This window comes from Panthera leo, chromosome B2 (genome assembly GCF_018350215.1).
Source record: "Panthera leo isolate Ple1 chromosome B2, P.leo_Ple1_pat1.1, whole genome shotgun sequence".
Lineage (NCBI taxonomy): Eukaryota > Metazoa > Chordata > Mammalia > Carnivora > Felidae > Panthera > Panthera leo.
The window spans coordinates 37086323-37109508 of record NC_056683.1 but is presented as its reverse complement, the minus strand read 5'-3'; the positions used below and the strand labels follow the sequence as shown (position 1 = coordinate 37109508).

The 23186-nt window shown below is 37.8% G+C and overlaps 1 protein-coding gene across 7 annotated transcripts in view; it reads right to left on the bottom strand.

The window, feature by feature from the left end:
* The window catches only part of DNAH8 (dynein axonemal heavy chain 8), a 333661-nt gene that overhangs the window by 103928 nt on the left and 206547 nt on the right, over positions 1-23186 (bottom strand). For all 7 annotated transcript variants that reach the window (XM_042938633.1, XM_042938632.1, XM_042938634.1 and 4 more), the window contains 10 exons: positions 18743-18907; positions 17199-17425; positions 14614-14732; positions 12698-12801; positions 11000-11176; positions 8786-8953; positions 8051-8266; positions 4226-4363; positions 2635-2762; positions 1655-1826 (listed from right to left, as the gene is read on the bottom strand). In XM_042938633.1, the coding sequence (XP_042794567.1) occupies positions 1655-1826; positions 2635-2762; positions 4226-4363; positions 8051-8266; positions 8786-8953; positions 11000-11176; positions 12698-12801; positions 14614-14732; positions 17199-17425; positions 18743-18907 (1614 nt within the window). The remainder of the gene's footprint in view (positions 1-1654; positions 1827-2634; positions 2763-4225; positions 4364-8050; positions 8267-8785; positions 8954-10999; positions 11177-12697; positions 12802-14613; positions 14733-17198; positions 17426-18742; positions 18908-23186) is intronic.

Sequence of the window (23186 nt, the reverse complement as noted above, 5' to 3'; positions counted from 1 at the left end):
TTTAAATATATATATTTCCGGGGCACTTGGGTGGCTCATTTGATTAAGCATTGGACTCTTGATTTCAGCTCAGGTCATGATCTCGCCATTCATGAGATTGAGCCCTGTGTCAGGCTCTGAGCTGACAGTGCAGAGCCTGCTTGGGATTCTCTCTCCTTCTCTGCCCTTCCCCACTTGCTCTCTCTCAAATAAACAAATGCATAAACATTTAAAAAATATATATACATGTATATATATACTTCCCGGGGTGCTTGGCTGGCTCAGTCAGAAGAGTGTGTGACTCTTGATCTTGGGGTCATGCGTTTGAGCCCCACGTTGGGGGCAGAGATTACTTTTAAATTAATTAATTAATTAATTAATTAATTAATTAATTAACAAACAAACTTAAAAAAAATATATTTCCTTTCCGAATTACAAGGGAATTGCCAGCCTGCCTCCATGCCGTCAGTAAGATCACCTGGGATCTAAAGAAGCAACCAGCTTCCACCTTCATTAAATTATCCTAACAGCCCCCAAAGGTCATAATTACTATCCTGGCCTGCTTTGCCTCATCAGTGTCCGTTGCATCTGTAGTACATTATCTAGTCCCTGTAACAACCAGTTGAACGTTGTTTGAATTGGAAAAGATTAATTTTTTTAACTTTTAAATGCAGATAACATGAAACTAATAGCATGACTTCCCTCAGGAAACAGCCACTGGGGAACATATTTACAGATCAGAAAGCAGCTCATGAATACAAATTGGCTGGAAAGCATTTAATGCCATAGGAGCTCTGCAAGATATACTTAAAATTGACAGTGGCATCAAATTCCCAGCAAGGAAGGCTAGCGCAGCGGGACGTGCCATCACTCAGTGATACCACAAAGGGCTGTTGTGCTATGCTGTTGGACACTACGAAAAGATGGTTAATCATCGAAAGAAGGTTAATACCAGTACTTACGGCCTAGCTAATGCCTATAATCACCTAAAATGTTTGAAAGAGAGTGTGACTTAAGAGGAGTGGTGTAAATAATGGAAAGTTATAAGAAGAACTCAAGGGGCGCCTGGGTGGCTCAGTCGGTTAAGCGGCCGACTTCGGCTCAGGTCACGATCTCGCGGTCCATGAGTTCGAGCCCCGCATCGGGCTCTGGGCTGATGGCTCAGAGCCTGGAGCCTGCTTCCGATTCTGTGTCTCCCTCTCTCTCTGCCCCTCCCCCGTTCATGCTCTGTCTCTCTCTGTCTCAAAAATAAATAAAACGTTAAAAAAAAAAAAGAAGAACTCAATATTACCAAGCCTATAATTCATGAAGGATCTTTTTTTTTTTTGGAAGATTTTATTTTTTTATGCAATCTACCCCCAATGTAGGGTTCGAACTCAAGACCCTGAGCTCAAGAGGTGCACGTTCCACTGACTGAGACAGCCAGGCGCCCCCACGAATGATCTTTTAGTTCACAGGAGTGCAATTGAAAATATTTTAAAAGCAAGATTTCTTAAACAGAAAGGAACTTTTATACCAAAAAAAAGGTGGTTGTTTTTTTAGTAATTCTTAAGCATTTTCAAAACAATCTTTTCAATTAAATTAAAAAAAAAAGGGGGAAAAACTTAGGTGTACCTTGATTTCTTACTAAATAAGACTGAAAATCAAATAGTATTCTAAAGAAAGTGACACTTACGGTTGGCGGATCCACCAACATTGAAATAAGATTCAGGTTTTCGGTGAAAGGAATCTTCCGAGCTCTCAGCTCTATCTCCCACTGATCTTTAAGCAAATAGTTCCTAAATATCTGATTGAAAGGACCAAGGTAGGAAAGGAATCCAGTGCACAGAAGAATATCACCTACAAGTCTGTTAGGAAACGAGACAAAGTGAGTGCCTGACACATGCGAGCTCTCCCATTAAGGAGTATGAAAGGTCACGTACCAGTCCATGTTACTAGGCAAAATCCTTCTCTGCTTCCTGCTTAACACTTTGAAACCAGACATGGAGAGACCATGCAAGAGGGAGCCCCCAAACCCAAATGCGGGTAGGAGGGGCCACATTTGGTGTAGACCAAGGAACAAGAAACTGCTTCCTTGAAGCCTGCAGGTCCAGAGCCCTGATGCCGAGGGAAAAAAAGCATCCTTTTCCCATGCCTTGGTCCTCTTCAGATTCAGTCTTAATAAAATTATTTTCTTCTCCCTGTCTTGTTCCCCCTCTGTTCCTCCCACTTCTTGCCATTCTCTACTCCTCTCTCATTCCCCTCTCTTGCACTTTTCTGAGGACACCAGCAGACACGAGCACAAGTCTGCCTTGTATTTAGAGCAAACCACTGATTCACACGTTCAAAATCACTGAGATTAAGAGTATAGAACTGGACAACATATGTAGATGGTTCTGGAAAAGCCAAACAGTATCAGAAGAACTCTTGTACTAAAACCCCACACTGCTGAACCAAAATTGAGATTAAACGTGCTTCACAAACGTTTCATCCCTCTTTGTTTTACTGAGAGTGCGTGACTTAAGCTGTGAGATTCAGAAGTGGTTGGTAGGGAGATGAGGGAGTGAAGCATTTCACTGGGGAGATATATTTTATTTTCTCTAATGTCACAAAGAGGTGGTGTTTGGAGTGATGATTAAGAAGGAAAGCAATTATAGCAAAGGCCAAAGTTTATACCTGTTAATCTGGGCTTTGAACTCTTTGCTTTGCTGGGTCCATCGGACCTTTTCTCCACTCAGCCCATCGATGAGAGTGGAAGCTGCCTGCATCTTCTTCCGGCACATATCTGCATCATTTAGCAAATCCTGGATTCATAAAGGGAGAGTGTCTCAAAGAACTTCCTTAAGTGCTTAATCAAACATTCACTGTATTCACACATAAACACATATGAGGGAATTTCCTAATTTGCAAAATAAATATAATCTGAAAAAGCAATGTGAGTGAAGCTTTACATGTTAAATTCTGGTAATTACTTCATCATATAGTTATTTTATCTTGCGAAATTTCAAGGAAAGCGATTTTGTAAGAGAGACTCCGAATCACATAAATTAATACAGTATTTCTATTCAGTGATTTCAAAACACAATCAGATCAATACAATACACCATTTTAAGTCTTGGATTTGATAATTCTGAGTTCTTGGAAGTTTACAAAGTGTTTTTACTTTTCCTCAGAAAAACTCTACACAACAGTGATGTGCTGCAGCCAGCTTTTATCAACTCAGAAAAGCCAATTATGACATTTCCAGAAAACTTGGATGGTGTTGAACACATCGTATGATTTCATTTATATGTGGCATTTGAGAAACAGATGAACATAGGGGAAGGGAAGGAAAAAATAAGATAAAAACAGAGAGAGAGACAAACCGAAAAAGACTCTTAAATACAGAGAACAAAACTGAGGGTTGCTGGAGGGGAGGTGGGGGGGGGGTATGGGTTAAATGGATGATGTACATTAAGGAAGGCACTTGTTGGGATGAGCACTGGGTGTCATATGTAACAGATGAATCACTGGGTTCTACTGAAACCAAAACCACACTGTATGTTAACTAACTTGAAATTAAATTTTAAAAAAGAAAAAAATATATATAAGCTTACAATTAAGCTATATTAAAAGCAAAGGTAACAAGTAATAAAAACCCATCACCTCCTTATTATTTGCTACATTTTTGCCTTATCTATGTGCTTCAGGTCAAGTCAGCACTGCACTTGCATGGTGGTATATCGTAGGGCTCAGTATGTAACAGTGCTAAACATGTAACAGTACAGTATATGAGAGTGCGCTGCTGTGCACCTGTTTCCAAACATGTGTTCACTGTCAGCGCATCAGTAGGTTAAAACTGGCAGTGGTGGGAGTATCTATGCCACAGAAATCAGCAAACAGTGCAGATCAGGGCTTTCTTTTTCCTGGGGCCCCTGTCCCATGAGGTCATATTAGGGTCCCCATCTGACAGATAAAGCTCCATCAGTTGCCTCCAGCTGCCTAGTGAATAAGTTTCTGCACCGAATCTCAAACCCAATTTTCTAACCTCCAAATCAGTCCCCTTAGGGTATGACATCGCAGCTTACTCTTACCGAAAATGATGATTAAAAACACACAAAAAACTTTAAAGTGTCAAAAATCGAAAACAGGTAGCCATAGCCAGTGAAGGGCAGTCAGGTAAATACTTTTTTTTTGGTCATAAACGTGTGCCTCATTTCCAAATACAACACATACTTGTGTAAAATTTTGATACTTTGTTGCCATAATTTTGTATACTTAATCTCACCATTTTCTCATTCATCGCTGCATCAAATTTTGCTTGTACTTTATCCAGCTCGGCTTGTTTCTCATCCAGCAGTTCCTGTGCCTTCCCCAGCTCAGCATTGGCGACTGCTAGGCGGCCCTCCTGCTTGGCCAGGTTAGCCTTACAAGGAAGAAGAGGTAATTGTATGGACTTGTATTAGGTCTGCCCAATATTTGTGTTTTTGTTTTGTTTCTTTACGATTTTTTTAATTTAATTTATTTTTGAGAGAGAAAGAAAGTGCACATGAGCGGGGGAGGGACAGAGACAGAGAGGAACACAGGAACTGAAAGCGGGCTCTGTGCTGACAGCAGAGAGCCTGATGCGGGGCTCGAACTCATGGTCCGAGATCATGACCTGAGCCAAAGTCGACGCCTAACCAACTGAGCCACCCAGGCACCTCTGTTTATGGTTTTAATTGGTAAATAATAACATGAATTACACAATTTTTGCCCAAGATGGTATGTTGAGGTCATCTGTTTCTGTGTGTTCAGCTGGAGTGTTGGAGATATTTCACTAAAGTTCTATTTTTTCTTTTAATTATTCATGTTTGATACAGAAAACATGAAAAATGCATCAATGTATAGAAAGGAGAATAGAAATTACCCATGATTTTACCCAGAGATAGTTTGTGAGTATTGTGTTAAAAAGGTGATAACTGGCATTTTCTAGTTTTTTTCTTTGTCACTTAATATGGTGTAATCATTTCTCCTTAAATATGTCCTTAAACACTTTTTCATAGACATTAGCAATATGGCTGCATAATATCACACTATTTTGATGTATCATAATTTATTTAACCTTTGCCCTATTTTTGACATCCCTCCCACCATTTTAAATTATTATAAATAATGCTATTGGGCATGTGAGCATTTTGGGTTGTTCCTTTCGTAAAGACATTTTGAAATGAAATTACTGTAATGGTAGAGTTTCATCTTTTTCTACCTCCTACAGAACCGAGTGAGAATTATATGTTTCTTAGAACTTTAAAAGAATCAATAAAATAATATAGCCCTAAAGCCTTCTGAGGTAGAAGCTTTTTGATAACATTCTCATTTTCTTTCCCAATGTTTATCTAAATTTAGCCCTTTTTCACAGGAAATATTAATTTAATTACTATTAATATTATTAAATTGAACGTTTCTCATGTATTTACATATAACTGTTTAAAATTATTTAAATCTATGCATCTGTGAGTATATGTATTTTCTTCTGGATTATATTTTCCAACAACATGTATCTTATATTTTGTTTCTGCAAAGCACCAATTATTTAATTCTGCTACTGTTCTCTATTTTTTAATGTTTATTTATTTTTGAAGGAGAGAGAGAGACAGAGTGTGAGCTGGGGAGGGGCAAAGAGAGAGGGAGACACAGAATCCAAAGCAGGCTCCAGGCTCTGAGCTGTCAGCATAGATCCCAACACGGGGCTCAAACTCATGAGCCATGAGATCATGACCTGAGCTAAAGTCAGACGCTTAACCAACTGAGCCACCCAGGCGCCCCTACTTTTCTCTAACTTTTAATGGTTTTTTTTTTTTTGGTTCTATTCCACTTTCCTTAAGTTTTGTGTGTATGTATATTTATAAGCAAGTATGTTCTGTAGTGTTTAGTTTCTTTAATTAATTTAAGAGCTAAGAAAGTGCCATTGGGCCACATAACAAAAGCTTTGGTAACTAGCTTTTTGTCATCATTTTCTAAAAAGAAGTGGCTAGATTTTTTTTTTTTAATGAAAACTGTGTAATCTTATTGTTTATAATCAGAGAATGAGGCCTTGACAATTTCTGCTTTTGGGAACTGAATCAAAGTCTTCTTTTAGCATTGAGTATGATCAATTTTTGTAAATGTTTCTTGGTCACTAGAAATAATTTCATATTCTTTGTTCATATTCAAGAAAGTTCAATGTAGCTATTCAACCTTAAAAATGATAAAGTGTAAAATCTCTATATAATTACTAGTTTATGGCTGCAAAAGACTGGCTACATAATTTGCAGGGCCCAGTACAAAATTAAAATGTGGGGCCTCTTGTTAAATAATTATTAAGAACTTCAAGAGGGTGACAGTGACCATTAAGCCAAGCACGGACCCTTCTAAACACAGAGTCCCGTGTGCACAGATCACACACTCATAAAACCAGCTTTCTGCACAATCTCAAATTGCAATACTACCTGTGTTAATATCCACTTAAAATATGAATGCATTTTGCTTTTTGTAATTTGATAACATTTTATTTATTACAAAAAGCGTAATTATAATTAAGTCTCACTGTAGATCACAATTTTTAGTAAAAATTAACTCTGTTCTTATAAGTGCATTTTTTTGTTAAATTCTACATCCCTTGGTATCTTTTTGTTGGAGTAGATTGTTACATTTTCTCATCATTTCCCTTTATTAAAACTTTATTTTTAAAAAAAAATGTTTATTTATTTTTGAGGAAGAGAAAGTGCAAGCAGGGGAGGAGCAGAGAGAGAAGGGGATAGAGGATCCAAAGTAGGCTCCGAGCTGACATCAGTGAGCCCGATGCAGGGATTGAACTCACAAACCATGAGATCATGACCTGAGCCACCTCGTTATTTTCAACTTCTTTTCTATTTTTCTCAAAGTTACCTATGCACACAGTTTTAAAAGACAGCCATCTTCAGGGCCACCTGGGTGGCTCAGTCAGTTAAGCGTCCAACTCTTGATTTCAGCTCAGGTCATGATCTCACAGTTTCATGAGTTCGAGCCCTGCATGTGGCTCTGAGCTGGCAGTGCAGAGCCTGCTTGGGATTCTCTCTCTCTCTCTCTCTCTCTCTCTCTCTCTCTCTCCTTCTCTATCTGCCCCTCCCCTGATCTCACTGTCTCCATCTCTCTCAAAATAAATAAATAAACTAAAAAAAAAAAAGGCAGCCATTTTTATAAGGCTTACTATGAAAACCTACAACACCCTGCCCACCTGCTCATCATTTTCCATTCCACAGAGCAACCACTTTCACCTCTTTTAGCTTTGTGGTGGGGGTGGGGCGCGAGGTTAATATGTATCTGGGTGGTGTATTTTATGAATCCTTCGCACTCTTGAGAATGTCATTCTGTTCCCTCTGACCTGAAGAACAGGTTGCCCTTGTATACATGGAGTGCGTGTGTGTGTGTGTGTGTGTGTGTGTGTGTGTATTTACCACTCAGTACTTAAACTGCATCCCTAAGAATGTCTTCTTGTTCCCTTATACATGAAGGGCAGTTTGACCAGTTATTGAATTCTTGGACCACAGCAATTTCCTCAATACTCTGCATATATCTCCCCATTACATTCTAATATTTAGGGTTGTGGCAAGTCTGCAACATCCTGATTTCACTTCTTTTGTGAGCGATCTTTCAAAACTTTGTTCATTTGTTTCTTAGAAACAAGGGTTCCCCCACTCTCCCCCTCTTTTTAAATTTCAAATATTTTTGGGTGTTGACCTTAATTTCTATAAACTTTGTTTGGAAACTAGTAATCAAATTCTATCTCCAAACCTAATCTCTTTAAACTTTAAAGAAATGGCAAGTTTTCTTTTATGACAGCTTAATTATTACTTGCACTGAATTCATTTCCTGCTTTAAGTTAACAAGCTGGCTTTGATTTCTTGTCTGTGATGCCCAGAAACACATAACAGATGTAAAGAAAATGAGAAACCACAAGAAGACATGAAGAAAAGAGGAAACATTTAGCAAAATGGCGACATAGATCTTTATTAGTCAAAATGCTGCTTTGCTTTGTCTTCTCATAGCAGTAATACTGATGACTGATTTTTACTGAACACTGATTTTCTAGGAGGCGGAGGGAAACTCTTACCTTCAGAGGCAACACCTCTCTGTTGACACCATAAAATGTGGCCATAGCAAGAGTCCAGGACAGCAGGCCAGCCACATTCCCACAGACTTTTTTGGCATTTTCCAAAGAATAATCATCCATGTTAAAATACGGCTGCAGCAACTCAACAGTCTCTTCATTTATAGTATCCTTGGGAAACTGCTGAAGGCTCCACAGGAACCCTGTTGCACTCATTAACTGAAAAATAGTAGCACAACCTGTACGTTCTGGGAGAAAATCAATGCTTTCTTCCTGAGTTAGTATATATTCCGAAACTGAAGTTTCTTCCAAAGAAGTAACAACCGACACCCTCTTAAACATACAAATCAAGATTGACAGCAGTCAACCTAAATCTGTAAACTGCAAATTGTCTTCCCATTACCACGGTAAAAGAGTAAGGAAGAAAAGATATGTGAGCTTCCCGTCCAGTGGGTGCATCTGAATGTCACCAACCACAGAAGCTCCCTTTCAGAGACTCAGTTGGGTTGACATCAAGACCGTGCCAGTGCTAGCCTCGGGTTCTGGACACTTTTTACGAAAAGAAGGCATTTGGCTTTAAAATCTTTCCCCACTTATACTTTAGGGGGTGCAGTTTAAGATAAACTCTTCATTACACAATTATCAATTACTGCCTGCCAGCTTGTCTGGTCTATATTGAATGTCCTGGACTGGGGACACCTGATGAATCTCATTGGTCTTGCAAAGATTTTTACTTACTTTTAATGACTCTCCCCAGGATGGTTTGCAGCAAGGTTTTTCTGGATCCATAGTGACAGGGTCAATTTTCTTTTGAAATAGTAGCAGAACACAGTCCATGATTCTCATAATAAGATGCGGGGGCTTTGCAAGTTTCCTGACTGTGGCAATATCATTTGGTTTGATAGTCTGTATTTGGGATTAGGAAATCAACGTATTTTTTTGTTGAACAGTATTAATAATCACACAGGAATCTAATGCTTTTAAATAACAAAAGTAGAAAACTTTAAAATGTATGTTCTCCCCATCCCCTGACCTTATCCCTTTAAGGGTTTATATCCCAAAATTTTTGCATAATGGCTCTTTCATTGTTATCTTGGGATTTCCATTTGTTTTTATTCTTTTTTCTCTTGTTGCCCTCAAATAATTGCTGTAGAATATCTCTACCATTCATTACCCACCACCCCAGACCTGTGAGCAACATGCCTCATTGATGGGTAACATTTAGATAACTTGCATCTTCAAAGCACATACTCTATGTGTGGATATTAAAAAAGAGAAGGAAGGCTCTGAATATCAGAAACCTAACCTTCAGTCTTTGTCTTAAGGGCTGCCCTATCTATCCAAGGGGAAGAAATTCAAAGGAGAAAAGAGAAGTTATTATAACATATGGCTTATAAAAATACTTTTCAAAGTTTCTATCTGTGAGCTGGATTTAAAATATTACCTGTGGAAACCAATTTGACAGTAAATTTCATATATTAAAAAAAAAAAATAAAATAAAAAAAAAATAAAAAAAAAATAAAATAAAATATTACCTGATATTCAAGGCAAGAAGGATTGGAACATAACATGACCAATAAAATCGCCTAAGAATCATTTGTTCAGTGATTTCTCTGTCTTGCAGGTTACTGTAGGATTCTTAAAGGGAGTGGGGGGTCGAGAATGTGTCCTGATCTTTGCCACAATTTTATTAAATGATTATCATAAATCTATTCATTCAACAAATACAGGCATTCTCCCATTTAAAAAGAAAGAAAGAAAGAAAAATAACCTTGTCCTCATAATCTTTGGAGGAAAAGAAAGAAAGTATAATCACCCTAAACTAGGATTATCATCGTGATAGAAGCAGAGAGGTGACAGGAAAAACAAAGGAGAGCCAGAAGAGTCGAACACTTTCTAGAAGGGATGAGCCTCGTCCTGCAGAATGACTCTTATTAGGCAATGTAAGTTAGGAAAAGCATTTCTGGCAGAGAGAGAGACATTTAAACAGACCATGATTCTTCCAGAAGCCTACGGATGTTTCTGCATGGCTGGACCATACCGTGTATAGAGAAAGAATGACAGAAGAGTTCAAGGGATAGACAGGAGCCAGATTATCAGAACTAACAGCAGCACTGATATTTACTCAGTACTTTCTATGTGCCCAGCAAACTGTATTCATTACCTTTAATGTTTAAATTTACCCTTCAAGGATCACTGAGGAATTATAATCGCCATGGAGACACAAAAAAGTAAAATAAATTTACGCCAGATCATGTATTAAGAAGTGGTGGTCGCAAAAGACAACTGCATGTTGCCTCACAGATATGGATGGCTAGCTGGGAACCTTATCCCAACAGCCACTGGAACCCACAAGAAGATTTTTTTTAATTTTTTTAATGTTTATTTATTTTTGAGAAAGAGAGAGAGCACGAGCAGAGGGGAGCAGGTTCGGGGGTCAGAGAGGGAGACACAGAATCCAAAGCAGGCTCCAGACTCTGAGCTGTCAGCACAGAGCCTGACATGGGGCTTGCACTCATGAACTGCGAGATCATGACCTAGCTGAAGTCAGATGCTTAACCGACTGAGCCACCCAGGTGCTCCCACAAGAAGATTTTTAAAGGGCAAGTAATATAATCTGGAGGGGATGCTTTGGAGGAACTGAGAAGGCTCTCTATATAATCTGAATCCCTTATGCTATTGCTTAGGCCATTAATCACCATTATTTCTCAGATCTCATGGAAGGCTGATTTATGGAACGAAAATAGTAAGTTATAGGGGCTGAAGACTTAAAAAAATTAGAACTTAGAAAATTGAACCAGTAGAAACATTTGTCTTCAGACTCAGAGATTATAAAGCACATTAGAATTCAATTCAGTTTTCAGATTCTAGAAGTCCTGCAGTGAATTTCACAGAATTAAACCTGGTTCTGGCTGGGACTTGTGCTGAGAGCAGGTCACAGCACACACTCACGTTCAAGGCCGCCTCTGCTTCTTCCAGGGCCGGTCTAGCTGCCTCCAGCTTGGTCTCAGCTTTTACTTTTTCACTATCAATTTCATCCACAATTTTTTGGGCTTTGTCTTTCACCTCCTGCACTTCATTTTTGACTTTGGCTGAAGCCTGAGCACTTACTGTGACTTCTGCTAACACCTGTTAAATCGAGGGAACACATGAGGGCAAATAGGTTATCTCCTGAGCAAAATTTACAGATTCGAGTAGTGGAAGAACATTTATTTGATACAATATACAACACAAATAAAAGCAAATTGATTCCCTACGTATATTTTATATATATTCTTTAATTTATGCTTTAAAGTGTATTACAGTAACTCCTTTAAATGGTTCCTTGCAGTCTTCTCCTAAGGCTTACAAATATATAAATAAGGGGCGCTGGGGTGGCTCAGTTGGTTGAGCGCGTGACTCTTGATTTTGGCTTAGGTCATGATCTCAGGGTCGTGGGACACACAGTTACTTTATGGACACAGGTCCATACCCTGTGTCAGCTCTGCACTGGGTATGGAGTCTGCTTAAGATTCTCTCTCTCCCTCTGCCCCTCTCCCCTGCTCGCTCTCTCTCTCTCCTTCTCTCTCTCAATGTATATTTTTATATATGTATATTTTTATATCTATAGACTGTATACATAAACATTTTAAGCTTTCAGGAAAATGGTATTTCCACTGTATGTAATTTCTAGAAAATTAACACAATTCAAATATAGATAATGGAATAAGGTCAGAAACCATATTAATGCCCATGAAAAAACATAAAATAGCTCATGTTTGTTGAGCACCTACAATATGACAGGACTATGCTAAAACCCTGTCCTATGCTATCTCTCTTACTTCAGTAACTGGCTAAGGGTTAAGATTTAAGTATCCACTCTTAACCAACTCAGTGAGTGGAAGCTGAAAGCAGTCACAGGCTGGTAGGGTCACAGATGAAGGAGCAGCAACCATCAACTTGAGAGGAGTATCTTTTTTTTTTTTTTAACTCCACCAACATTTCCTATTAGTTTTTCCCTCCTTGACACAAACTTTAGATGAGACCTGGGTCATCCTAGAAACTTAGAGCATGAGAGGACCTTAAAGAGAAGACTTAACTTAAATATAAGTTATAGTCAAGCAAAAATTTTATATAAAAATTATATAAACAAATTTCTATGCATTTATAAAAAATTTATAAAAATTTTTATAAAAATTATATAAAGAGAGACAGAGCCAGAGAAGAAAGAATAGTCAGGTGGAGGATATAATAATTTAGGTGTGCCTTGGTGGAAGTTAAACAAAAATATGTAATGGTCTTTGTGAACATTATATCACGAGAAATAGCCTACAGGTTGGGGCACCTGGGTGGCTCAGTTGGTTAAGCATCCAACTTCGGCTCAGGCCTTGATCTTACGGTTCATGGGTTCAAGCCCCAGCATCAGGCTCTGGGCTGACAGCTCGGAGCCTGGAGCCTGCTTCGGATTCTGTGTCTCCGTCTCTCTCTGCCCCTCCCCTACTTGTGGGCTGTCTCTCAAAAATACATAAACATTAAAAAAAATTTTTTTTAAAGAAAAGAAACGGTCTATGGGTTTATATATTAACCATTTTTAACAACATTTTTAAATGATGCTTTTTAAAATATGGAATAATATTCTTCATCACTAGTTATAAAGTAAATGCCACTCACTTCATCTGCTTTTACGGAAGCCACTGCCAGCTCCTTCTCCTTTACCGCAAGATCCTGAGAGAGCTTAGCAACAGATTCACTTGCCTCCATAAGCTTATCAAGACCTTTGCAAATACACACACATACACTTTTCCTTAGAATATGGACATCCCAAATATTTGTTCAATATTTACTATTTACAAGGCACTGTACCAGGATTATAACACAAGATAATTATTTATGGACAAATGCTTTAAAAAATACTCATATAGGGGTGCCTGGTGGCTCAGTTGGTTAAGCATCTGACTTCAGCTCAGGTCATGATCTCACGGTTCGTGAGTTCAAGCCCCACGTCAGGCTCTGTGCTGACAGCTCAGAGCCTGGAGCCTACTTCGGATTCTGTGTCCCCCTCTCTCTCCGTCCCACCCCTGCTTGTGCTCTGTCTCTGTCTTTCAAAAATGAATAAACATTAAAAAAATTTTTTTTTAATATTCATATATTAGGAGCAACAATACTGACCAAATCTCTGAGACTTTCAGCAGGGGGTGAAGAACACCACCCAGCTAAACTGAAGGGAAAGTCACAATGCCATACTAAGATTACTTTAGTCAGGTAACTAACTTATTTGACAATTTAGTGCTGTCCTTGGCTTTGCAAACATCATTTTTAATGATGTAAATATCTTTTTTTTTTTTTTTTTTTGCCTTTGAAGCACATTGCAGCTAGAATGGCAAATGAGACAGCTAATATAGTCATCATTTTGTGGTTTTCTTTGCTATGAAAATGAAACAAGCGGCTAAACCTTGTGCAGCTGGCTCCAAGGCTCTCAGTACCACAGAGCAAAAGAGCTGGTTAAGTGGATTTCTCACATTGCAACTGAGTTCTAGACGGTGGTGTGTTGGTAAGTGTTTAGTATCTGGGTCTCTTGGGGAGAGGGGGGAACACTCATTTGCATGTTTTCCAATTCCCATAGTGTAAATATTCCCACCATGGCTGATTTTAAGCCACCAAGAGACTGTTAGTAGCACTTCATTTTATGTCTACCATACTGATAGAATAAAAATAATTAACCTCAAGAACATGAATAGCAGTAAAACAGAGTGAAAATAATTAAGATGTGATAAATTTTGAGCACACTTGCCTTCTTAAAATACAACTTATTTAATTGTGAGTTTACATGTTTTGAATAAAGGCTGTGTTTAATGACTAGATCATAAAGTTCCTAAGAATTTAACTATCTCTCCAGAGCCAGTCCAGGTAGCTCCAGCTGACCGCTGATTGTAGAGCATCCTATGGAGAGCCACAAGAAGATGAACCATGAGAAAAACAGAGGACAGTTTCTTGCACAGTGTTTCTTTCCATCACTATAACTGCATAGACCTTGGAGTTTAGTTATGCTAGGGCACCACATTTTTTGCAGGAGAAGCGGGGGGAAAAAAACCACTTCTTTTTGGCCTGTTTGGACCAAATGTTTTCTGGACATATAACTTGCTCCAATTTATAATTTTCCTGCTTATATTACATGTCCTGGACACAGACATCCATTGCTCAGGGAAACTCTCTCTTTTTGTTTTGATTTGTTTTTCCTTTTCCTTTGTTAGAAATCTGAGAAGCATTGACATGGCAAAGTTTAGGCAAGTCAAGGCAAAGTGTAACGAAACCAAAAACTGAAGTTGTGGTCAGTTTCCAAGAACTGGCTTTCCAAGAACTGGTAGTTTCTCTACCTGCAGGCAGGGGCTCAGTGACTATGAGGACGCCCAGCCCGACAGTGTGGATCCAGTTGAAAGGGCCAGGAGAAAATGGTTTGAGAGAAAAAATTGGCCCCGTCTGTTTGGGTTTTCTTCTGCCTGGAGCTTCTTAAAGGTAAATGACCCTAACAGGCATCTATATATATAGATTCCTATGAAAAAGTCCTTAAAAGATTCCATTCTGCTTACCAATATTCATACGTTCAGCTTGTTCATTGATAAATTTCACCTTTTCAGCATAAATGTTTTTATAACCATTTATAAAGGAGAGATAAGACTTGGGAGTCACATGAGCTCTTCGGCGGTATCTGAAAGTAGAACATGATGATGATCTTCGTCTCTGTCATTCTGATGTATTCCTATAAAGCATCCTACAGATGCGCTTCCCACTGTGGAATCAGCGTAATTCTGAAGGGTGATTCACTAGTAGGAGGGGAGGAATTGTGAATGGCTTCCCTAGAGGTGAGGTGGAAAGGACACTAAATATCTGATGTTTTGACCCTTTAGGGGGGTCTTTGACTTGATCCTTACCCCACTCTGGGCTTCTGTTTCTTCATCTGGAAAACTGAGAAAAGAATCACTGCCCCACACCTACCAGCATTTTGCAAATTTTATATATATTATATATATAATATTAATTATTATATATATTATATATAATATTAATCATTATATATTATATATAATATTAATTTTATATATTATATATAATATTATTATATATAATATATATTATATTAATTATTATATATATTATATATAATATTAATTATATATATATATATGGCATCTGTAAATACACCTTGTAAGCTTTAAGATTCTATACAAATATTAGGGGTAAATGGTTGAAAGGAATTTGTGCTATGATCTGTTTTCATTCAACTGATATTTGCTAAACACTTCTTCACTGTTAAAAACTAGCTGGGTGGGCCTACAAATGTGAAAACCAGTGTCTCCCCAGATTGACCAGATCATCCTTGAAATCAAGGCAGCCACACTTGACTCAAATATTCAACTCACTATGGCTTTACTATAGTAATTCTACTTAACTCAAATATTCAACTCACTATGGCTTTACTATAGTAATTCTATTTAACAGTAGACATAAATAAAAGGAATAATTTTATAGAGGAGAAGCTTGAGTCAAAGAAGAGCTCCTCACATACTATAAAATCATTTTACCTTTTATATTAATTTTTTCATTTTTGGAGTTCCAAAGATTTTTAACACTAAAAAAAATTTTAAGGACTGGACATATATGTGACTAGCATTTAAGCATTTTATAAATATCACATTCAGAAAAAACTTCTACAGTCAGCGAGGATATGAAAATTTTGGACAATACACCAAATTTTGCAAAAATAAAGACACAGTCTTTTTTTGGAGCTGTACAAAGGTAAACTTTCTCTCCACAGATGACAGTAACCGACAGAGTTCAAGTTAAATGGAAGGAAAATCTTCCTAACCGTATGAATTAATACCCATGGATTCACCAAGAGGATCTGGGAGATTATATAGAACTTGTTAAGGGGGTGGGGATCCTGGGTCTAGTTTTAAGTAAAGAAAAGGGTCCAAGATAAACATACTTTTGTGAGATAGGGACCCCCTGGAAAATCCATGAAACTGTTAGCTAGACTCTCTATGTAGGAAAATTCTTCTGGCAGGTTTAACACCCCCAGAAGCCTGAAGATCACGTTGGCCCACCTTTACTCACATCTGTCAAATGTACACAGTGACTATCATGCTTTGGGAGGGCGAAAAAGTTGTATTTTTGAACTGTCGATGACAGCTTTCACATGTGAACACCATTGCTATTTTTAGCGAACAGTCAATTAAAATTATTTGGTGTGAACACATTGATAAGATTAAGAGATGCAAGGGTGCCTGGGTGGCTCAGATGGTTGAACCTCTGACTCTTGATTTTGGCTCAGGTCATGATCTCATGGTTTGTGGGACCGAGCCCCGTGTTGGGTTCTGCAGGCTATAGAGCCTGCTCGGGATTCTCTCTCTCCCTTTCTCTCTGCCCCTCCCCCCCTCCCCCCCCCCCCCAGCTCTCACTCTTGCTCTCTCGCTCTCAAAATAAATAAATAAACTTAAGAAAAAAGGCTAAGAGATGCAAACACAAAACCTAAATATCCCCTAACATAAGGCAATAGTGAAACTTTAAAACAGTGTACTTCTTTAATCAGAATAAATAATGCATGTAAATAATAAACTAATTTTAAATAGTTTATAATGAATCGGTTAAGTCATTTTCAAAAAAAAATTAAGCAAATGAAATAGAGTGATTCATTAAGCATCTGTTACTTTGAGGCCTGGAGAGAAAGTGATACTTAAGTACGGACACTAGTTAATTTTTTTTTTTTAACTTTTTTTAAATTTTATTTTTGAGACAGAGAGAGCATGAACGGGGCAGGGGCAGAGAGAGAGGGAGACACAGAATCGGAAGCAGGCTCCAGGCTCTGAGCCATCAGCCCAGAGCCCGACGCGGGGCTCGAACTCACGGACCGCAAGATCGTGACCTGAGCTGAAGTCGGACGCTTAACCGACTGAGCCACCCAGGCGCCCCGAACACTAGTTAATTTTTAAGTCTCATTTATTTATCATTATTTCAATGCATAATCACTAGAAAATCAAAGCAAGAACAAAATCTAACTGCATCTGAGACTCTGCACTCAATCAATATAAAGAGCCTTTTAGTGGCTGCTGCACTGAATTTCTGTTTGGAGTGAACTCTGGTTTTGCAGCTAACACGCTCAGGAAAAGTCACTCACCTTTGGAAATAACTTTCACAGCTCTCGGAAACCATGTCATGGAAGAGGCCCATTGTTTCTACAACTTGTCTTTTAGTGTCACTGGAGCAGACAATACCGTAGCCTGAAAGGAAATAGGAGGCCACAGCAATCAAAGCCTCCTTTGGCCAGCGACTAAACCAGTCCATGGTGCAACCTGATATCAAGCCAGGAAATTTCAAAGAACGGGCACGGAACTTCTCACCAACCTATTGGCAGCAAAGACGGAAAGCATTAGACACACAAAGGAATTATAATAAATTGTCTAGAGAGAGGCTTAGGCATTCTGGGTCAACAGTGTGATATTTAAAAAAAATCCTGGGGGCAGGGTGCCTTGGTGGCTCAGTTGGTTAAGTGTTCGAATTCAGCTCAGGTCATGATCTCACAGTTTGTGGGTTCGAGCCCCGTATCAGGCTCTGTGCTGACAGCTCAGAGCCTGGAACCTGCTTGGATTCTGCTTGGACTCCCTCACTTACACTCTCTTTCTCTCTCTCTCAAAAATAAACATTTTTTTTAAAAATCTTGGGCTGCATTAATAAATTAAGTGTCCAGATGAAGGGAGCTAATATTTCTACACTCTTCCCTGTCCTAAGACTACATCTGCATTATTGGTTTTGATCCTAAGAGCTACCTTTAAGAGGAAAGTGACAAACTGGAACTCTTGCAGAGAGAGATGACCAGGACAATGAAAGTCCTGGACACTAGGACAAGTGAAAATAGTGGAAGGGGTGGGAGGTGTTTGGTCTACAAAAGAAACAACTTAGCGAGTCTGCAAAGACTTTCCTAAATATCCGAGGAGCTGAAGCGGGGGATGAGGTTCATTTTACAGGCCAGAAACAGAATCACAGGGGAAAAAAACAGAAAGACAAAATCCAATTCATTCTAAAGAAGACCTCTCTGGCAATTAGACTATCTAAAATTAAGTAGATTGGCTTGTGAGTTAGTGAGACCCATAGAGCAGAGCTGCCCAACAGGACTTTCTGTGACTCTGGAGATGTTCTACATATGCGCTTTCCAGTATGGTGGCCACATGCCACATGTAGCTACTGAGCATTTGAAATGGAGCTAGTGGGACTGAGGAACTGAATTTTTATTTTACTTCATTTTAACTAATCAAAATGTAAATGGCCATACATGTCTAATGGCTACTATACTGGACAGTACAGAGAGCTAGAGACAGTCAAACCTACATCAGGGACATTCTAGATGGTATGTCTGTATTGGAGGAAGAACTGGACAAGATTACATTACCAAATCCCTTAACAATTTGAATAATCTATATCTCTAGGCAATTAATGAAAGCTGTAGGCTATGAAATAATTTCTTATAAAAATGAATTATTTTAAATTATTACACTTTGGTAGGAGATTGCCTCTGGTGGAGATTGGTGGTAATGAAGTGTTAATTTCAATTCAATGTAACACATGTTAGTTTCCAGGCGAATCATTTCATCACCGAAGGTGAATATTAAGTACATTTCAGTAAGTAACTCCTCCCACATAAATACAAATTAAGTAACAACTCACTGGAGAAAAGCAGAGAACAACATGCAAGTTCTTCCTTGATCTTGAAATGAAGTATTCATACAGATTATCAAAGGTAGGAGGGTGGCGAGGCAGCTCCTTTTTCATTACCGATATCAGACCTTGGGTGATTTCATCCATCTCATCTCGCGCAAACAGATTGGAGATCTTTGAGAAACAGACAAGAAAGTGTTCTGTTTTTTACAGGTTCCCCACACCAATTCACTGCCAGAATCTGGTCCCTTTTCCCCCCCAATGTGTCATCTTTTTTCATATTTTCTTTCTGCATCTCCACAGTCAAAATCCTCCATTTGCCAGAGATGACCAAGAATACTACTTTTTATTGAGCAGTTCAATCAGGAGAAAATGTTGTTTCCCTTGGCTCAAATAGCTTCCACCAAAAATGTATCTACCATTCCAATCGTCTCTTTAAAATGTCCAGTGACACTCTGTACTCTCTGATTCTCTGACACAATTCTGGGTCTGAAGTAATTTTTTTTCATTTTACTGTTTGTGTACTTTTTTATCAAGGTATAATTGATACACAATATTATATTAGTTTCAGGTTATTCAACATTTATATACTTTGGGTAATAATCACTACAATAAATCTGGTTACCATCTGTCACCATACAAAGGTACACAGTGTTATTGACTATATTCCCGACACTATATATTACATCCCCATGACTTCTTTATTTTATAACTGGAAGTTTGTACTTCTTGATCCCCTTTACCTGTCTTCCCCACCCTCACCCCAGCAAGTCCCCCTCCCTCTGTCAACCACCAATCTGTTCTCTGTTATCTATGAGTCTGGGTTTTGTTTTGTTTTTTATATATCACATATAAGTAAACTCATGCAGCATTTTCTTTCTCTGTCTGACTTATTTCACCTAGCATACTACTCTCAAGATCCGCCCATGTGTTCACAAATGGCAAGATTGCATTTTTTGTTGTGTCTGAGTAGTATCCCTTTGTGTGTATCTGTGTGTGTGTGCATGCACGTGTGTGTATACATACATACCACATCTTCTTTATGCATTCATCCATTAATGGATACTTGGGTTGTTTCCATATTTTGGCTATTGTAAATAATGCTGCAATGAGCATAAGGGTGCATATATCTATTTGAATTAGTGTTTTCATTTTCTTCAGATAGATAGTGGAATTGCTGGGTCACAAAGTAGTTCTATTTTTAATTTTTTGGGATCCTCCCTACTGTTTTCCAAGTGGCTGCACCAGTTTACATTCCCACCAACAGTGTATGAGGGTTCCCTTTTCTTCACATCCTTACCCAAACTTGTTATTTCTCATCTTTTGGATAATAGCCATTCTGACAGGTATGAGGTGCTATCTTGCAGTGGTTTTTATTTGCATTTCTCCAACAATGATGTTGAGCATTTTTTTCATGTGCTTATTAGCCATCTGTACATCCTCTTTGGAAAAATCTATATTCAGATCCTCTGGCTGGAGGATTGTTTGGGTGTTGTTGTTGTTGTTGTTGTTGTTGTTGTTGTTGAGTTGTATGCGTTCTTTATGTATTTTGAATATTAACCCATTATCAGTCATACAACTTGCAAATATTTTCTCTCAGTCAGTAAGTTGCCTTTTAATTGTGTTGATTGTTTTATTCACTGTGCAGAGCATTTTGGTTTGAAGAAGTCCCGCTTGTTTATTTTTCCATTAGTTTCCCTTGCTTTTGGAGTCAAATCCATAAAATCATTGCTAAGACCAACTTCAGGGAGCTTACCACCTATATTTTCTTTTAGGAGTTTTATGGTTTTAGGTCTTAACAATTCAAGTCTTTAATCCATTTTGAGTTAAACTTTTGTGCATGATGTAAAGTAGTGCTACAGTTTCCTTCAACCAGTTTTCCCAACACCATTGATTAAAGAGACTGTCCTTTCTGCATCATATATTCATGGCTTCTTTGTCATAAATTGACCATACATGCATGGCTTTATTTCTGAGGCTCTCTATTCTGTTCTGCTGATCTATTTTTATGCTAATACTACACTGTTTTGATTACTATGGCTTTGTAGTATAGTTTAAAATCAGAGATCATGATTTATTCACCTTTGTTCTTTTTTTTTTTTTCAAGATTGTTTGGCTATTCAGGATCTTTTGTGGTTCCATATAAATTTTAGAATTCTTTGTTCTAGATCTGTGAAAAATTACATTGGAGTTTTGATAGCTATTATACTGAATTTGTAGATGGCTTTGGATAGTATGGACATTTTAACAATATTAATTCTTCCATTCCATGAGAAGAAAATGTCTTTCTATATATTTGTATCTTCTTCATTTCTTTTATCAATGTCTTACAGTTTTCAGTGTATAGGTCTTTCACCTCTTTGATCAAATTTACTCCTAGGTATTTTATTCTTTTTGATGTAGTTGTAAATGGCATGTTTTCTTAATTTTTCTTTCTGCTAGCTCTTTATTAGTATGTAGAAATGCAACCAATGTTTGTATATTATTCTTGTATCCTGAAACTTTACTGAATCTGTGTATTAGTTCTACAGTTTTTTGGTGGAGTCTTTAGGATTTTCTATATATGATATAATATCATGTGCAAATACTGACAGTTTTACTTTTTCCTTTCCAATTTGGATGACTTTTATTTCTTTTTCTTGCCTGACAAAAAACTTCCTGTTAAGTATGATATTAGCTATGGATATGTAACCTGAGCCGAAGTTGGACACTTAACCGACTGAGCCACCCAGGCACCCCTGGTCTTTATTATTTTGAGGTACATTCTCGCTGTAGCCACCTTCTTGAGGTTTTAATCATAAATGGATGTTGAATTTTGTCAAATGCTTTTTTAAGCATCTATTGTGATGATCATACAATTTTTGTGTTTCATTTTGTCAATGTGATGTATTATGTTGATTGATGTGGATTTTGAACCATTCTTGCATCTCTTGAGTAAATCCCACTTTATTATGGTATGTGATCATTTTACCATATTGTTGAATTCAGTCTGCAAACATTTTACTGAGGATTTTTGCATCCATGCTCATCATGGATATTGGTCTGTAATTTTCTTTTCTTGTGGCGTCTTTGGCTATGGTATCAGGGTAAGTCTGTCCTCAGAGGAGTTTGGAAGTGTTCCCGCCTCTTCAATTTTTTAGAAGGGTTGGAGAATAGCTATTAAATGTTCTTTCAATGTTTGGTAGAATTCACCAATGAAGCCTCTGGTCCTAGACTTTTGTTGGGAGGTTTTTGATTACTGATTTAACATCCTTAATAGTAATCAGTCTATTTGGATTTCCTATTTCTTCATGATTTTGTCTTGTAAGTTTCTAGAAATGTACCTATTTCTTCTAGGTTGTCCAATTTGTTTGGTATCAATTGTAACTACCTCTTTTATTCCTGATTTTATTTATTAGAGTTCTCTCTCTTTTTTTTCCTTGTTTAGTCTAGCGAAAGGCTTGTCCATTTTGCTTATCTTTTCGAAGAACCAGCTCTTAGCTTCATTGATCTTTTCTATTTTCTTTTTAGTTTCTATTTATTTCTACTCCGACTTTATTATCTCCTTACTTCTACTAACTTTGAGCTCCCCCTCCACCATTTCTAGTTCCTTTAGGTGTAAAGTTAAATTGTCTATTTAAGATTTCTCTTATTTCTTGAGGTAGGTTTGTATTATTATGAACTTCCCTTTAAAAAACATTTTTACTGCAGTGCATAAATTTTGGTGTGTTGTATATCTGTTTTCCTTTGTCTCTAGTCTTTTTTTTAATTTCTCCTTTGATTTCTTCTACGATCCAGTAATTATTCAGTAACATGTTGTTTAATCTCTATTTACTGTCTTTCCAGTTTTCTTCTTATAACTGATTTCTACTATCATACAATTATGGTCTGAAAACATACTTCATATGATTTCAGTCTTCTAGAATTTATTAAGACTTGTTTTGTGACCTAACCTATTATCTATCCTGGAGAATGTTCCATGTGCACTTAAGAGTGTTTTCTGCTGTTTTGGGATGGAATGTTCTATATCTATTAAATCCACATGGTCTAGTGTATTGTTTAGGCTGATGTTTCCTTACTGATGTTCAATCTGAATGATCTATCCATTGATGTTAAGTGGGGTGTTAAAGTCCCCTATTTTTATTGTATTGCTGTCAATTTCTCCTTTTAGGCATGTTAATATTTGTTTAATATATTTTGGTGCTCCTATGTTGTTCACATACATATGACACATACATAGATGTCATATCCTCTTACTGGGTTGACTCTTATCATTATGTAGTGCCTTCTTTGTCTTTTGTTACGATCTGTTTTAAAGTCTATTCTGTCCTGGGGCGCCTGGGTGGCTCAGTCGGTTAAGCATTTGACTTCAGCTCAGGTCATGATCTCACAGTTCATGAGTTCGAGCCCCACATCAGGCTCTGTGATGACCACTCAGAGTGAGCCAGCTTCGGATTCTGTGTCTCCCTCTCCC